Raw genomic sequence first — 13,608 nt, 5'->3', positions numbered from 1 at the left:
AATATGAACATATTTATGAAGGCTTCCAAATGCTTTAAGGGTCATTCTGAGCACTGGTTGTAAATGCAAGACTTAATAAATAATGCAGTGCTACTGTGCGTGTGCGTGACATTTTAACCAACTATCAGTCTGTATTCATTTGGTTTGGTCTTTTCTCCATCTATTGTAGAAAATAATGAGAAAGTGAAACTCAAGGTTGTCTAACTGGAGCGCTTTGCGCAATTTAAATACACCAAAGTGTGGGGGACGCCTTTACAAACACGACAATTTTTGATTGGTTGCAACTTGCAATCAATGTGCGCGTGTGTTTATTTAGTGTGGACACTACACTGAAAAAAATTGTGTAAATTCTAATTTACAACCATCATCTGGAATTAAATTATTTTTCAATAACATCTACTAAAAAATAAATCAAGATCCGGATGATTTTATGACAAAAGAACATCGAGTAAAATCAACACCCTTTTCCTCTATTTTATAAACTCCCATTTTTGCACCAACTGTCAATTTCCCCTCCACTTGTTATGTGAACGAGCAACGCTTACAGAAATAATTACGAAATAATTCAAAATTGGTTTTGAAAGTTGATATTGTCATTCGAATACACGAATTATAACTATCCACATTACATCCACTTGCACTATTTAAATGCTACATTGCTGCCTTAACACTAAAACAACACTCCATTTGGAGTGTTTCGTTTTTTACTGAACAATACCAAATATATTTATTGAGCGTGGCGCATCATGATTTACACCTGTCAGCTATTTTGGCATCGCATGTCGTTCGCTTGAACATAAACTCGCCTCAGTGTAATGCAGCGCAACAATTTCTTCTCCTACGCGTCTTATGGAGGACGTCATCAGGCGTACCTAATGAAGTGTCCCCAATGCGCAGACGCATCAATTAAGTTTGAGGCTCACAATCCGTACGAGCACACTGAAAAAGTTTATCCGTGGGTGAGTGCGAGTTGGTCACTCAGTTCACGAGGTGTGTGCACTTTCGAGCACGACGGGTAGATGGCGATATTTTCTTACATTTATGGCCTGACCTCCACTCAGTGTGTGTGTGCAAATGTACGTCATGATGGAGAAAATGTTCTCAGTAACACATGTTAACATTATGTCACTTAAAAACAGTAACAATTATAATTTGGGATAATTTGGGGGGCTGATAAAAGTAATAAATATGACTTGCTAATGTCCACTAAACGTAAGAATGTTTAGATTTTGGTTTTTAAATGTAATCAAATGAAAACAAATACCGCCTCACGTATTACGTCACTTACGCGCATGGCCGTGAATAGAATTGACGTGAGAGTTAAAATAATAATCATGGAAATAATGATGACGTTGTCATGATCATTCTGTGACCGATCCAAAAACGTCATTTGGTGATTATTTGGTGACGTCATAACGACTATTGCAGATAGTCGATAAATGACGCCCATCATCCGAGTCATCATTAGTAAAGCAAGTACGCATGCGCAACACAGCCGCAGCAGCAGCAGTAGACGTCAAAGTTACACTGCTAATAATGAATAGCCACAAGCACACAAAAACGTCTGGATGCATTTTTTTAGGAGGATTTGTGGTGACTTTTGGGGGAGATGCACCAAAGCTGGACAATTAAAAAGTATAATAAAAAGTGAGGAGGAAGAGGAACGAATCCAAACTCATCCATTCATCACAAAGAAGTGAGAGAGGAAAAAAGCCATGAAAAGATATCCAATTCATAAATTATAATTTAATACCAAGAACAAATTTACAGCAGAATGCTCGTTGTACAATAAGCTAACACAAAACAAACGAACGAACGAACGAACGAGAATCGTGTTCAACTATTAGAAACTTTCACGCGCACACACACTCACAGGTATCACTTGCAATGAATTCATCATCATCATGATCATCATTTTAAAAAAAAGTATCTATACGTTATCAATACCCTGCAGTCATATATTTTTTTTATATTTATATAAAAAAGGTGGGTTCATAATTACAATCATGTATCATTCTCTGGTCCACGTGTGTGCGTGCGTACAATGTGTGTGTGTTGTGTGCTCCCGTTATTTTCTTAATTAATTTTTATACGTGTGTGTAATTAATTGCTCACACGCGCGTGCGCGCGCACACACACGCACAGGCACGCACGCACACTGCAAAGCACCCCATAAAAACCTGCTCACCCTGTTTCTAAGTCCTCATATGAAGATGAATTTTCACTTTGTGTCTTTTTTGAGTGTGTGTATGTGTGTATGTGTATGTGTGTCTTTAAATACAAGGGCTTGTGTGTAGTGAACGCACAGATTATATCTATACAACCCCCCCGCCCTCGAGTCCCTCCACTCACCCAATAAAAAGAAAGAACATTTACATTTATATAGCAAATAGGGTAAAATAGGTTAGCGACCTGTGGCCATGCATTCACAGTCTAAATATACATGAAACCAAAAAACAAAAACAAAAAAAGAAAACAAAACCAAAGAAAATGTGGTTGTAATCATAATAATAATTAATATTAATAATAATAATATGTATGTACAGAACTCGTCAGTGCTACCGAGCCGAGCTGAGTCCGACACTCCGTTGGAAAGACGAGCGAAAATGATGGCAACCACACATTTGCTCTGGGCCACACAGAGCTGGTAGAAAAGAAACAAGTTGACCTATATTTACAACAATACTGCCCCACATCGGCATGCTTGCACGGCCGATTCACTCATCTTAAGGGTGCACATCGGGGAGAAAGCACACCATTCCCCCACTTTCACCATGCACGTTGTTGTGGAGAAATCGCGTCATGCTTGTCAGGCACTTAATTCGGACAAAAGGGGATCGTTTGTTTTATTGTTTCGTCATGTAATACTGCTATTAAACGCCACATAGGCTTGGCTTTTAAACTTGGTTGACCTTCCCCAGGAATCACAAGTCGATATAATAATATTCTCAAGGAAAGATAAAGGCTGCCAATTGTTCAACGAGGACAAATGATGCAAGATTATTCATAGGGGCTCGTTGGGACCGTAAGTGCGCTTGCAAGCATGAAGCTTCTACAGATGGACCAAAAAAAGTCTCGAACAACTCCTATTGCTGTGGTTTTAATTCCTCTCCTTTTCCCCCGTTTGTTTGTACACATTATTCTTCACGTGAATGGAAAAAAAAACACAACCACCTGTGTACAACACAGTCACATATTAAGCCGGTTTGGAACCAGAGAAAACAAACAAAAAACGAAAATGGAGGAGGAAAGTACAAAACACACACGCACCCACGCACGCACGCAAGCACGCACACAGCTATACATTTGGACACAGGACACGTGAATAAAAACAAAATTCCCTTCCTTTTTCGAAACCAAAAAAAAATGCACTTAATACTTAAAATTTCCTCAACAAAATCCCGCGTTTTCCTTTTTTGTTGTTGTTCTTGCTTTCGTTACAAAAAACACTTTTCAGTTCAGTCAGTGGATGGGTGTCTTTTTTTAACGCGGGGGGGCGGGGGTGAAATGAGGGAGGGAATAATTCACAGTTTTTTTTTGTCCTTCCAATATTCCTTCAGCGCAAATAAAAAGAAGAAGCAGCTAAAATCATTGAATCGTCACCTCCAGCAAGCAGCCCCTCCCTCCCTCACAACACACACACACACACCGCCACCTGCACCACCATCGTCATCTTGTGTCTTCTTTACTGAATGGACATGTAAGGCCAGTTAAAGCTGCTCCCCGACAGCAACATGTCCCTGATGAGCGTTTCGATGGGGGTCTTACCTACCAGGCGGACGAAAAACAACTGTTCAATGACCGACGAGGAAACGGTGCGCAGCGAGGGCAGGCGCAGCAGCAGCTTGCCGAAGCGGGTGGGCTGGTTGGGGTACTGGCTGCGCACGTACTCCTCCAGGGCGCACTGGGACTTCTCCTGCAGGCTCTCCACGTGGGCCACGTCCGACAAGCCGCACGCGTCTGCGATGGGGGTGGGGTGGATTTAGGGCGTGGGTGTGGGAAGGAGGGGGGGTGGGGGGGTCAAACAAAACAAACAAACTCAATTTTCAACGCAATATGCATGTTTGATGCTTGCAAGGTGCAAGACGAAGAAGTGGGTGTGGGGGTGTTATGGTGGTCTGACCTTTAGGAAAGCCCACCCCATACACACCACCCCTCCTCACTTCGCATTATCACTGAGTTTACAATCAACTCTTGTTTATGTGGGTGGATTTACTGCAAAAAAATAAAAAAATAATTGCGCTTTACACCCCCCACCCCTCCCCTCTAAAGTACACGATGGGCGCGTCCATACATTTTCTAGCATTTGATGTCATTGCAGGGCATTCAAATATTTAATTATTAAGTTTGGATTTGTTTTTCTTTGGTAGCAATACACTTTGTAATGAGACCACCTATGTGTATCTAAAATAATATTGTGGTCTCAATTTCAACCATGTAAGGCGCATAGGAAAAAAAGGAATATTTGAGTTTTATATTGAGTAACAAATGTGTTCTACCCAATTACTTGTAATTTGTGTTCTTTTTCTGCAATAAAATTACATATGAAATAAAGATCAATGCCATAAAGAAATATCTAAAGTTTGTATAACGCAACAATTGCACGTTACATGTTATTGTTGCTGTAGTCCATAAAAAATAATTTATGAAATATGGAGAGTTTTTATTGACGAAGAAATGCATGAACTAATTACTTTTAAGTGTTCTAAATTAATATTTCTTGGGGGCACCACAAAAATGTGAGATTTTTGTTGTTTTGAGCAGTCACAAGAGCCCATCTTCATACTGGATTATTTTTATATCCTTCCCTTTTATATGTAACTATAATGATTAATGTGCTTTTAGTGAGCAACAAAGTTATGTTTAATTCTTCTACGTATTTTAGACAGCAATTAGCCAGGAGTGTTTACATCCAAAACGGGATTTAAAAAACACAAAAAAACTGGGCAACACATGCGTAACCGATTTTTTTTTTTTAAAGTAACACAGTTCCCAAATAAGAATGACAACATAGCTGACCATCAGGACATGCGTGTATGTTATTTTTGTGGAGCATTACAATTGTCCAATGGAATTGAGAGCACCTTCTTGTATTTGGAGACATTTACACAACCTGACGTCAAAAAAAACATTAACATTAAATCTTGACACCCCCCAACACACACACACACGCGCACACACACTCTGAGCAATATTAGGGTTGTCTTTCTCTCTCTATCATTTTGGCACCCCCTCCCCCAAGTCTGTCTGAGTCCCCCATCACCCCCCACACACATCATTTATATCTGTCAGTGGCCCCAAACAAGACTCGGGGTGACAAATGGCGGAGTAGGAGAGCAAGAAACGTGCTATAATCGCGCTCCACGAGTGGCTCCGGTTCTCACCTGTGGTGAAGAGCACGATGGCCTTGAGGCAGCTGTACTCAGCCGAGTCGACGTGCAGCGCCTTGAGCTTCTCCACCTGCTCCTGGAAGATCCGAATGTGGTCCATGAAGGCCACCACGCGATCCGCCGACATGGGCGAGGCGTGCAGGCCGGCCGCCGCCAGCAGCGGGGCCACATGAAGCGGCATGGAGCACTGCGCCGCGTTCAGCACGAACAGCTCGCTCCACGTCAGCCGCAGCAGGGCCACCTGGTCGGTGATCTGCAGGTCCGGGAAGAAGGGGATATTCCGGGCCCACTCCACGGCGCTGAAGAGCATGCGCGCCGCCAGTTCGCAAATGTTCTCGATGCCCATGATGTTGTTGGGCTGCATGCACTGGCTGCCGTAGCGGGACGTCGGGTAGGGCTCCGCGCGCAGCAGCAGCGAGATATATCCCGAGAGGTACGAGTGGCAGTGCAGCGGGTCCCCGTTGGTCAGCGCGAACTGGCCGTGGTGCGGCTGCGTGGGCGGCACCCGTCCCCTTTGCACGGCTGCAGTAAAAAGAGAGACTACAGATATTGAAGCCTGAATTCTGCACGTCAAGCACCGGCCAAGCGGGTCGGCGGCGATTTCAACGTCAACTGCTTAGCGCCTTGCAAAATGGCAGCAGTAAAACACGTACACGCAGCGGGGAAGGCTGCATGCACAAAGGCGTCGCGTGTGGAACCCTTAACCCATACGGTTGCATTTGGCGAGAATACTCCACGCACACTCGGTAAACAATAGACCTCGAGTGGAAGTGGACGCGCCGCGAGCGTGCCTATTTTTGTAAGCATAGCTAGACATATTCCATGTCCACAGTTATATCCGATCGCGTATATGACAAAAATAGACATAAAACAACAATAATAAGATCAGAAAAAGATCCAGTGGAGTCCCCCCGACTCGAGCGCCGGCACAAGGCGGCACTGAGGCACGCTCCGGCCGGCTACCTCGCGAGGGAGCCCCCGCTGCATCGCACACACACGCGCACCGATCGCAACACAAAGCCAAAAGAAAAAGAAAAAAAGAATAAAAGAAAAAAGTGAGGTAAACAAAAAGTCCCAATACCTTCCCGTCTCATGCCGACCTTGAGGCATTTTTTGAGGCGGCAGTACTGGCACTGGTTGCGGTGGTGCTGGTCGATGGGACAGTTCCGGTTGGCCCGGCATGTGTACGTCAGGTTCCGCCGCACGCTGCGCTTGAAGAAGCTCTTGCAGCCCTCGCAGGTGAACTGGCCGTAGTGCTTGCCGCTCGACTTGTCCCCGCACACCACGCACTCGATGTGCTGCGGCTGCTTGTCCGGTTGCTGCTGGGCGCCTTGGCCACCACCGGGCGCCGACTGCCCGTTGGGGCCGCCTTGCGCGGGGGTTTGCGGAGCCGGCGGCGCCACTTGCGCGGCCGTCAGCCCCAGCTGGCCCGGCTGCGCGTTGCCCAGCGCCAGCCCGCCTTGGGTCTGCGAGGAGAGGGCGCCCTGGGTGTCCGCCACGTCGTCCTGGGAGCCTCTCCACACTACCATTGCCATATCTGCCTCTCAGTCAACGGGGGGGAAACTTTTTGATCGGCCGTTTTGTCTCTCTTTTGACCTTATTGGAGGGTTGTCGTTCCACGCGCCGACCGGGGTGGTGGTGGTGCTGCTGGTGTGTGGGGGTATGTCACCACAGCCGAGGCGCCGCGCTCGACGCTCCGCTCCGGGAATGAGTAGACTCGACGACGACGACGACGGGGAGGAGGCGGAGGAAGAAGACGACGACGAGGAGGAGGCTGCTTCTCACCAGCGAGGCCGAGTCAAGGGGGTTCCTACTGCCGGCCATCCAGCACCCCCGTCGGCGGGGAAGGTCGGCCGAGTGCCGGGACGAGAGCGAGCAAACAGCATGGACCGGCTTGGCTTTTTGGAGGGAGGAAGAGAAGGAGGAGGAGGACAAGGAGGAGGAGGAGGGTAGGAAAAGGGGGGGCGAGGATGGATGGAGAAGACCGGCGGTCGAATGGGGGACCAACAAGCTCCGGGTGCGAGTCTGGAAGAATTCTCTCCACAAAAAAGAAAGAATAGGAAAAATCCGCTTCTCGAGCCAGCAAATGTTGGAGATCTGCGCCTTTTAGAATCCCTCCTCGCGTCTTCGTCTTCTTCTTCTCTTCCGTGCGATGAAAATTATGATTAGAATGTGGTTGAAAAAGGCGAATCAAAGTGTGGAAATATGTTAAAAAGGCGGTCGGGGAGGTTTTTGGCTTAAGACGAGCACGGCTGGCAGAATGCTTTCTCTCTGATCAGCTCGCTGAGCTTCTCTATATAGTGAACTTTGACACGACTGCTGCAACTTAGCACACGTTGCCATGGCGACGCGCTGCCATATAAGGCAGGCGGAGTGTGTGTAGGACCGCCCCCCTCGCTCTCCATTGGCTGCCGGGCCGCGGCTGTGCCACTTGGTGCCGAGCCAAGACGCAGCCGAGGTCGAGCCAGGGCCGCCGGGTCCTAAAAGGAGGCGGGTTTCCAGGAAGAAGGGGCGAAAGGGTGGGTGGGTGGCTTGGGGGGAGTCGTTTCTTCCCGTACATGAAAAATATGTCTCATACTGTCTTGGACATCAAAATTAAACACAAATAAAGCAACCGTTGCTCTTTATTTGAATTTTTTTAAATAAATAGGGGGAAACGGGGATGATTATGTACTTAATCCAAATGTTGAAAATGAAATAAAATGAATAAATAAACTTTTATAATTATGAAGTAAAATAAATGCACAATTATAGTAGATAGAATAGATATTACAATTATCATTTACACACAGACACAGACTACACAGTTGGGTAAACAAAATGAAAAGAAGGATTTTCCCCAATGTCCCATGCATTCACACATGATGCACATTTTAAACTAAAAAAGAATTATAAATACAGAGAGGGTTTTATGATAGGCTAATTAGTAGAATTTCTCTATATATCTGCCATTCACACGCAAGCTTAAACAATTTTTGGCATACAAAATAGTAATTCAAATGCATTCATTAAAAACAATAAAATGGCAAAAAATAAAATCCATAAAACAATTAAAAAATAAAATACATAAAGAAAATACGCTCTGTGGCTGGCGAGCAGACCCCAAACAGATCCTGCAGCAATTTCTAAAGCCCCCCGCAAACATGAAGAGGATAAGGGGTCCAGAAAGTGCAAGGAAGGATGGATGCAAAACAAAAGTGCTTTTTAATATTACAATCGCACACACACTTCAGCTCAATCCGTCTCTCATATGAAAACTGTTCAAATATACGTGTACAATGCTACTTACACGACTGCCCAAGTACAAGTGACAAATAAAAAAAGTCAAAAATGAGGGTTTTCAAGATGCCTGTAAATTGGCACTATTCAAAAAAAATAGCTGCATAATTAAAATTATAAACCAATATGCTCAATAAAATGACACGTTAGGGGAAAATAACCACAAATTTGCTGCTGTTGTCAATAAAGCCCCTCCCTAATATTATTATTAAAAGCCAGGCTATGACCTCATTCATGACCACAGGCTGTGACACTTGAACTCTGGGTGTGTGTGTATGTGTGATTGTCTTCTGCTCCACGCATTGTAGTCCCAGCATAGTGTATGGCTGCCCCCCAGCGTCAGAAAATATATTACATGCAATCCCGCCCGCCCCGCGTTCATTCATCGCCTTGTTGATTGCAAGCGAGGAGCGCGCTGGGTGCAACTCGCACCACAGGCAGCCTGCTTTCAGTCGTCTGCTCGCCGCAGCCTCGGAGCAACTCAAACCAACCACCGCACAGACTGGTGGCCGACTTGGATTAACTCGTATTTCGAAATTGACCGCTTTCCCCCCTCCGCATTCTAAAATCAATTATCTGCTCATTAGCGCGACTTTGTCGCTTTTATTTGCAGATTCTACACAAATGGAGGATCTGTAAATAAAATAAACACTTGTAAAATTTCGGACATAGCGTCGCTGCATTTGTGGTAAGTATATATTTTTGCACGCTTTGTGAGGATAATACAAAACTGCTATGTCGTGTTAATTAAAAGCAATAGACTGGAGAGATGTCTGTATTAAAAGTAACGGCTGTAGGATTATTTTTTGCATGCATTTAACCTTCACCTTAAATTATATGTATGACTCAAATGTCTGAGGCAAACTCATTTTGAATCGGGTTTATGTTGTTGTTACGGCAGCACACCTACCAAATGCATACGCTGCGGACTCGTCCGTGGCGGGGTGCATCTTCTCTCTCCTTTAAAATCTTTAATTTAGTCTTGGAGTGAGAGTCAGGCGGGCTTCTTCTCCCCACATGCAAAAGACAAAATAATTAAGGAAAGTTAGAAAAAAAATCAAAACAAGAACTCGTCGTTTATTGCAAAAGTGTGATGTCTGAGCGTGCAAAAACTTTGCAAAGAGCTCCGAGGCAACTCATTTGGAAATTGCATGAAATCAATTTGAAAGGCTTGTCAAGAATTAGGAGGAGGACGACGAAGTTTAGATACATCCCCAGCGCCTTTCCTCTCCTTCATACAGCGCGCAAACTGGCAGAAAAAAGAAGACAAAAAAAAAGAAAAAACTGTCGTGAGCTGGGAGGGAGGGGGTGCTGGTGGGAGGAGGGGGGAGGGAGGCAGAGGGGAGGGGGGTACCTGTCTGTATACAGGCTGTTATATGTATGGAAAGCATGTATTATGACATATCTAACCACTTATAGCTCATTTAAGAACGCGCATGCGCACTATTAACATAAATGAGGCCATTTAATGGATTTATTGAAACAGAATACAGGATGATATCTTAAACAGCCTGCATGATAAGATAGGGGCAATAAAACGTCACTTAAGCATCATAAATATTATTTTTAAAAAATGACAACTGGCATTATCATCAAGTGTATTTGCTACAAAATACTCTAGTCTCGTAATCTTTATAATTTTCAATTATTTGTGAGGTTCTAAAAATGAATAACGGGATGCGTGTAAAATGAAAAACGTGAGTTTGAAATGAGAGCAGGATTCTAAATTCATGTATTGTATGCTAATTCATTTATTGTATTTTATTTATTGCATGTTCATAGCAGGTTGTTACAGTTTACTGTGTGATTAGCAGTTGTTTCTCCTTCAGGCGGCATGATGGACACACACGTACACACAACCACGCACACGTACACACAACCACGCACACGCACTCACACACACACTGCTGCACAACATGACGTGTGTTTGCACACAACAATCGATTAAGACGAGCCAGACAAGAGGATGTCGCCGTGCACTTTATATTTACTGATCACGCGCACACGCGTGATTTTCTCATGTTAGTAGAACAAAGCTCTGCTTGCGCACGCACGCGCGCGCCACAGCACATGACGCGTTGATTGGCAGCAGTGCCGATCGATACATAAATTCTTTGTATAAAAGATTTTAGTACAAGACTGATTTAGGGTAAATCGAGTATAAATCTTGTATTTTGTTGAATTCTTCTAGTTAGGAATTACAATCAGCAAAAAACAAGAAACCTTTAATTAAAATACATTGAATGTATTGAAAGTAAAAATATAAATTCACACGTGGGCTGCTCGTGGTCATCCGTCAGAAAATGAAAAATTTGACTGATCATAATAAAACAAATGAATCTTTGCGTCTAATTCAACACCAAGAATTATAAAAGAAGCCAAAAAAGTGAAGTGGAAAGAAAAATGGCAATGGTGTGGGTTGGGGTGGCTTTAATGTTATCTGTGCGCAGATAGCGGAGCGCTGACCCCGGGGGTCCGCAAAGTTCCCGGCCTGATTAACCTCGGCAGAGCGGCGCGGGAGCAAAGGTTAACCGGCCTAATCAACTTCAAGAGAGCGACTCTGTCACATCATCAACTGGGACACTTCCACACACACTCAAAAATGCAGGTAATTTTTTTTGCACAATCAATTCATTAATTATCATTATTATTATTATTATTATCAAATCAGAGATTACTTTAGTCTCCTTGACATTTTCATTTTCTCCTATATGGATTTAAATGCCGATGTACTGTAAATATCAAAACTATAACAATAAACAGATTTTGACTGCTTTGTCATAATTGATGTTGATGCAAATGATGTTTATGAATTTTATGTCACATTTTCTGGACAGTTTATGATGATTATGATACTATACTGTGAACGTCAATCACATTGAACAAAGCGAAGCATTGTTGTCTTTTTAAAGGCAGGATTGCTGGATTAGACAGACGTATTGGAGGTTTTTGTGTGTACCTAATATTCTGGCATGTGCTCATAGTACTACAAATGTAACATTAAATGACTCAAATTAGGCTTGTGTCATTAATGCTGACATCTCAATTGTGGGTGTGTTTGGTTTTTAAAAATTAAGCAACTTGTGTGTGGCCCCATTCATAAAGTTGTGCTCCCTCACACACACAACTGCAATGTGTGTGTGCCTTCACAGTCCACATTTGCCAATGACAGACGACAGCAGCAATTTGCACAGATAGAGATCAATTTGTCTCAATGATCACTCTATAGGCCCACTGCCAGCCTGCTTTCAGTCTTGCCTGTTAAAATCAGCAGTTCCAACGCTGAATGCACTCAAGCGGACGTTACAAAGAAGGGAGCTGGAAATGTACTTTTGAAAAACTTTTAGGAGGGTTAGCGGATGTGGCTCACAGTTCTGAGGTTGTGGGTTTGGATCCGGACTTCCAAAGAAACACATCAGGTTAATTGAAGACCGTTAATTGTGCCGCGTGATTGGCTGGTTTTGGGCGTACTCCTCCTTTGGCCCAAAGTCAGCTGGGATTGGCTCCAGCACATACCTGTGAGGGTAAGTATCAGTAAGGACAGCGTGTGAGTATTTTCGCCACCACTAATGTAAAGCCCCGGAGAAAAACTGCTGCAGCTTGGAGTGCCCTTGGGTCGAGCTGTGCACACATTTTTCTTCTGATTCTTCTTCTGAGGTGTCGGCTGTCCAGCAGACGGCGTATTGTATGGCGCGTTTGTGCTGTTGTCTAGCGTTGGAGTTGATGAGTGGAGTGTTTTTAATAGTTTGTTGATCATTAAAGTATATTCTAGATGTAATATAGTGAAACCTGAGTTATACTTTTCAGATTGATTTGTGACTTTTATATTTTTATATCTTCATTCTGGACATATTTTATTTTTCAGATACATTTTTATAATTGTTTTATTTATTTTATGTAAATTATTTGATTATTCAGATGAGATTTAATTATTTGAGTGTTTATTTTTAACTTCATTTGTGGCATTTTCAAAAATCATGCATTTTAGTTTGCTGAAATAAAAATTCAAAACAAAAAATCCTGTCTGTTATTCTGCAAATTCTGCATGTAAGCGCTCAAAATGTGTTTCACGATTTGGTGTTGACTTGCATTATAAAAAGTGGACACAGTCTACTTATAAAATTTAGCTAAATCCAGATGATTTTATTTGCCTTGACAAATTGAAATTGAGCAAATTAAATACACCCGATTTTCTTCAGCCCAAAATGGCCGCTTCAAACCAAAATGGCCGATTTCTTGCTCAATTTTGTGTGCGAGTCCTTAAACCCTTTTTGTGAGTTCTCTGCCGTTCGAGACTTCCACCAAATTTTGTCTCCACTGCTGAAACTGATGTCGGTAGCTAATTCTTTTCAGCTTTCCAGGGGGCGCTACTGAGGGAGTTTTAATTCACCTGAAACCACGCTTGCAAAAATTGGTGACTCCTCAGGCATTCACAGCCCTCGAGTAATTCCTGGGAAGAATAACAAACGATTACAACACGGCCCTAAACACGAGATGATGAAATAACAAAAAATGTCCGCATGAACGAGCAGGCAGTAAACGGCGGCGGTGGAATAGCGGCGCAGAAAGGCGAGCGTCTGACTGGATGATGGCATTATAAACGAGTGTAATGTTCACAACAACAGCAGCAGCGGCAGCAGCAGCAGGCAGAGGACGAGGCGCCCCGAGGCCAAAGCATGAAAGCGAGGGCGGACGCACAATGTGGTGCGATAGAGCTGAGAACACTCGGCGGGCTTGTGATGCAAAGTATCAAAAGGATTTTTTTTTTTTTCCCACATGACGGAAAAAAGAGCTGCGGGCGCTGGCGGCGTTAGGGAGCTTGGAAATTGTTTTGCTATTGTGACTACGTTGTGATTATCTACCGACGTGCACGTGGAGAGATATGTGATAAATGTCTTGTTGTAGTAGGTGAGTCTTTGAGAAGAAGTCCCACAAGTCT

At 43.7% G+C, this 13,608-nt stretch overlaps 1 protein-coding gene and 1 long non-coding RNA gene across 4 annotated transcripts; one reads left to right on the top strand and one right to left on the bottom strand.

Moving 5' to 3' along the window:
* Positions 1-1,729: 1,729 nt before the first annotated feature.
* Positions 1,730-9,955, bottom strand: nr2f2 (nuclear receptor subfamily 2, group F, member 2). Of its 3 annotated transcripts, none has more exons than XM_037254439.1 (3): positions 9,580-9,955; positions 5,385-5,912; positions 1,730-3,960 (listed from the first exon to the last, which is right to left on the bottom strand). In XM_037254439.1, the coding sequence occupies exons 1-3, from the start codon at positions 9,617-9,619 to the stop codon at positions 3,686-3,688; spliced, it is 843 nt and encodes a 280-aa protein (XP_037110334.1). In that variant the 5' UTR covers positions 9,620-9,955; the 3' UTR covers positions 1,730-3,685. The 3 variants fall into 3 exon arrangements, with proteins under 3 accessions (XP_037110334.1, XP_037110331.1, XP_037110332.1); XM_037254436.1 differs by lacking the exon at positions 9,580-9,955 and adding an exon at positions 6,472-7,748 and having other exon boundaries at positions 5,385-5,930; XM_037254437.1 differs by lacking the exon at positions 9,580-9,955 and adding an exon at positions 6,472-7,743.
* Positions 9,061-11,967, top strand: LOC119124448. The gene is made up of 2 exons (XR_005098275.1): positions 9,061-9,357; positions 11,120-11,967. It is a non-coding gene; the product is annotated as an uncharacterized LOC119124448 (long non-coding RNA).
* The last annotated feature ends 1,641 nt before the right edge of the window (positions 11,968-13,608 follow it).

The sequence above is a fragment of the Syngnathus acus genome, chromosome 6, assembly GCF_901709675.1.
Source record: "Syngnathus acus chromosome 6, fSynAcu1.2, whole genome shotgun sequence".
NCBI classification, from domain to species: Eukaryota; Metazoa; Chordata; class Actinopteri; order Syngnathiformes; family Syngnathidae; genus Syngnathus; species Syngnathus acus.
The sequence above is the reverse complement of the archived record's forward strand: the minus strand, read 5'-3'. Positions and strand labels throughout refer to the sequence as shown.

What these genes read in the sequence shown, in the direction of transcription:
- nr2f2 (XM_037254436.1), bottom strand. Translation starts at nt 6,925, where the DNA reads ATGGCAATGGTAGTGTGGAGAGGCTCCCAGGACGACGTGGCGGACACC. An exon ending in GGTCGGCATGAGACGGGAAG is followed by an intron (nt 5,931 to 6,471) that starts GTATTGGGACTT and finishes CAATATCTGTAG; the next exon opens with TCTCTCTTTTTACTGCAGCC. An exon ending in CATCGTGCTCTTCACCACAG is followed by an intron (nt 3,961 to 5,384) that starts GTGAGAACCGGA and finishes CCCCCATCGCAG; the next exon opens with ACGCGTGCGGCTTGTCGGAC.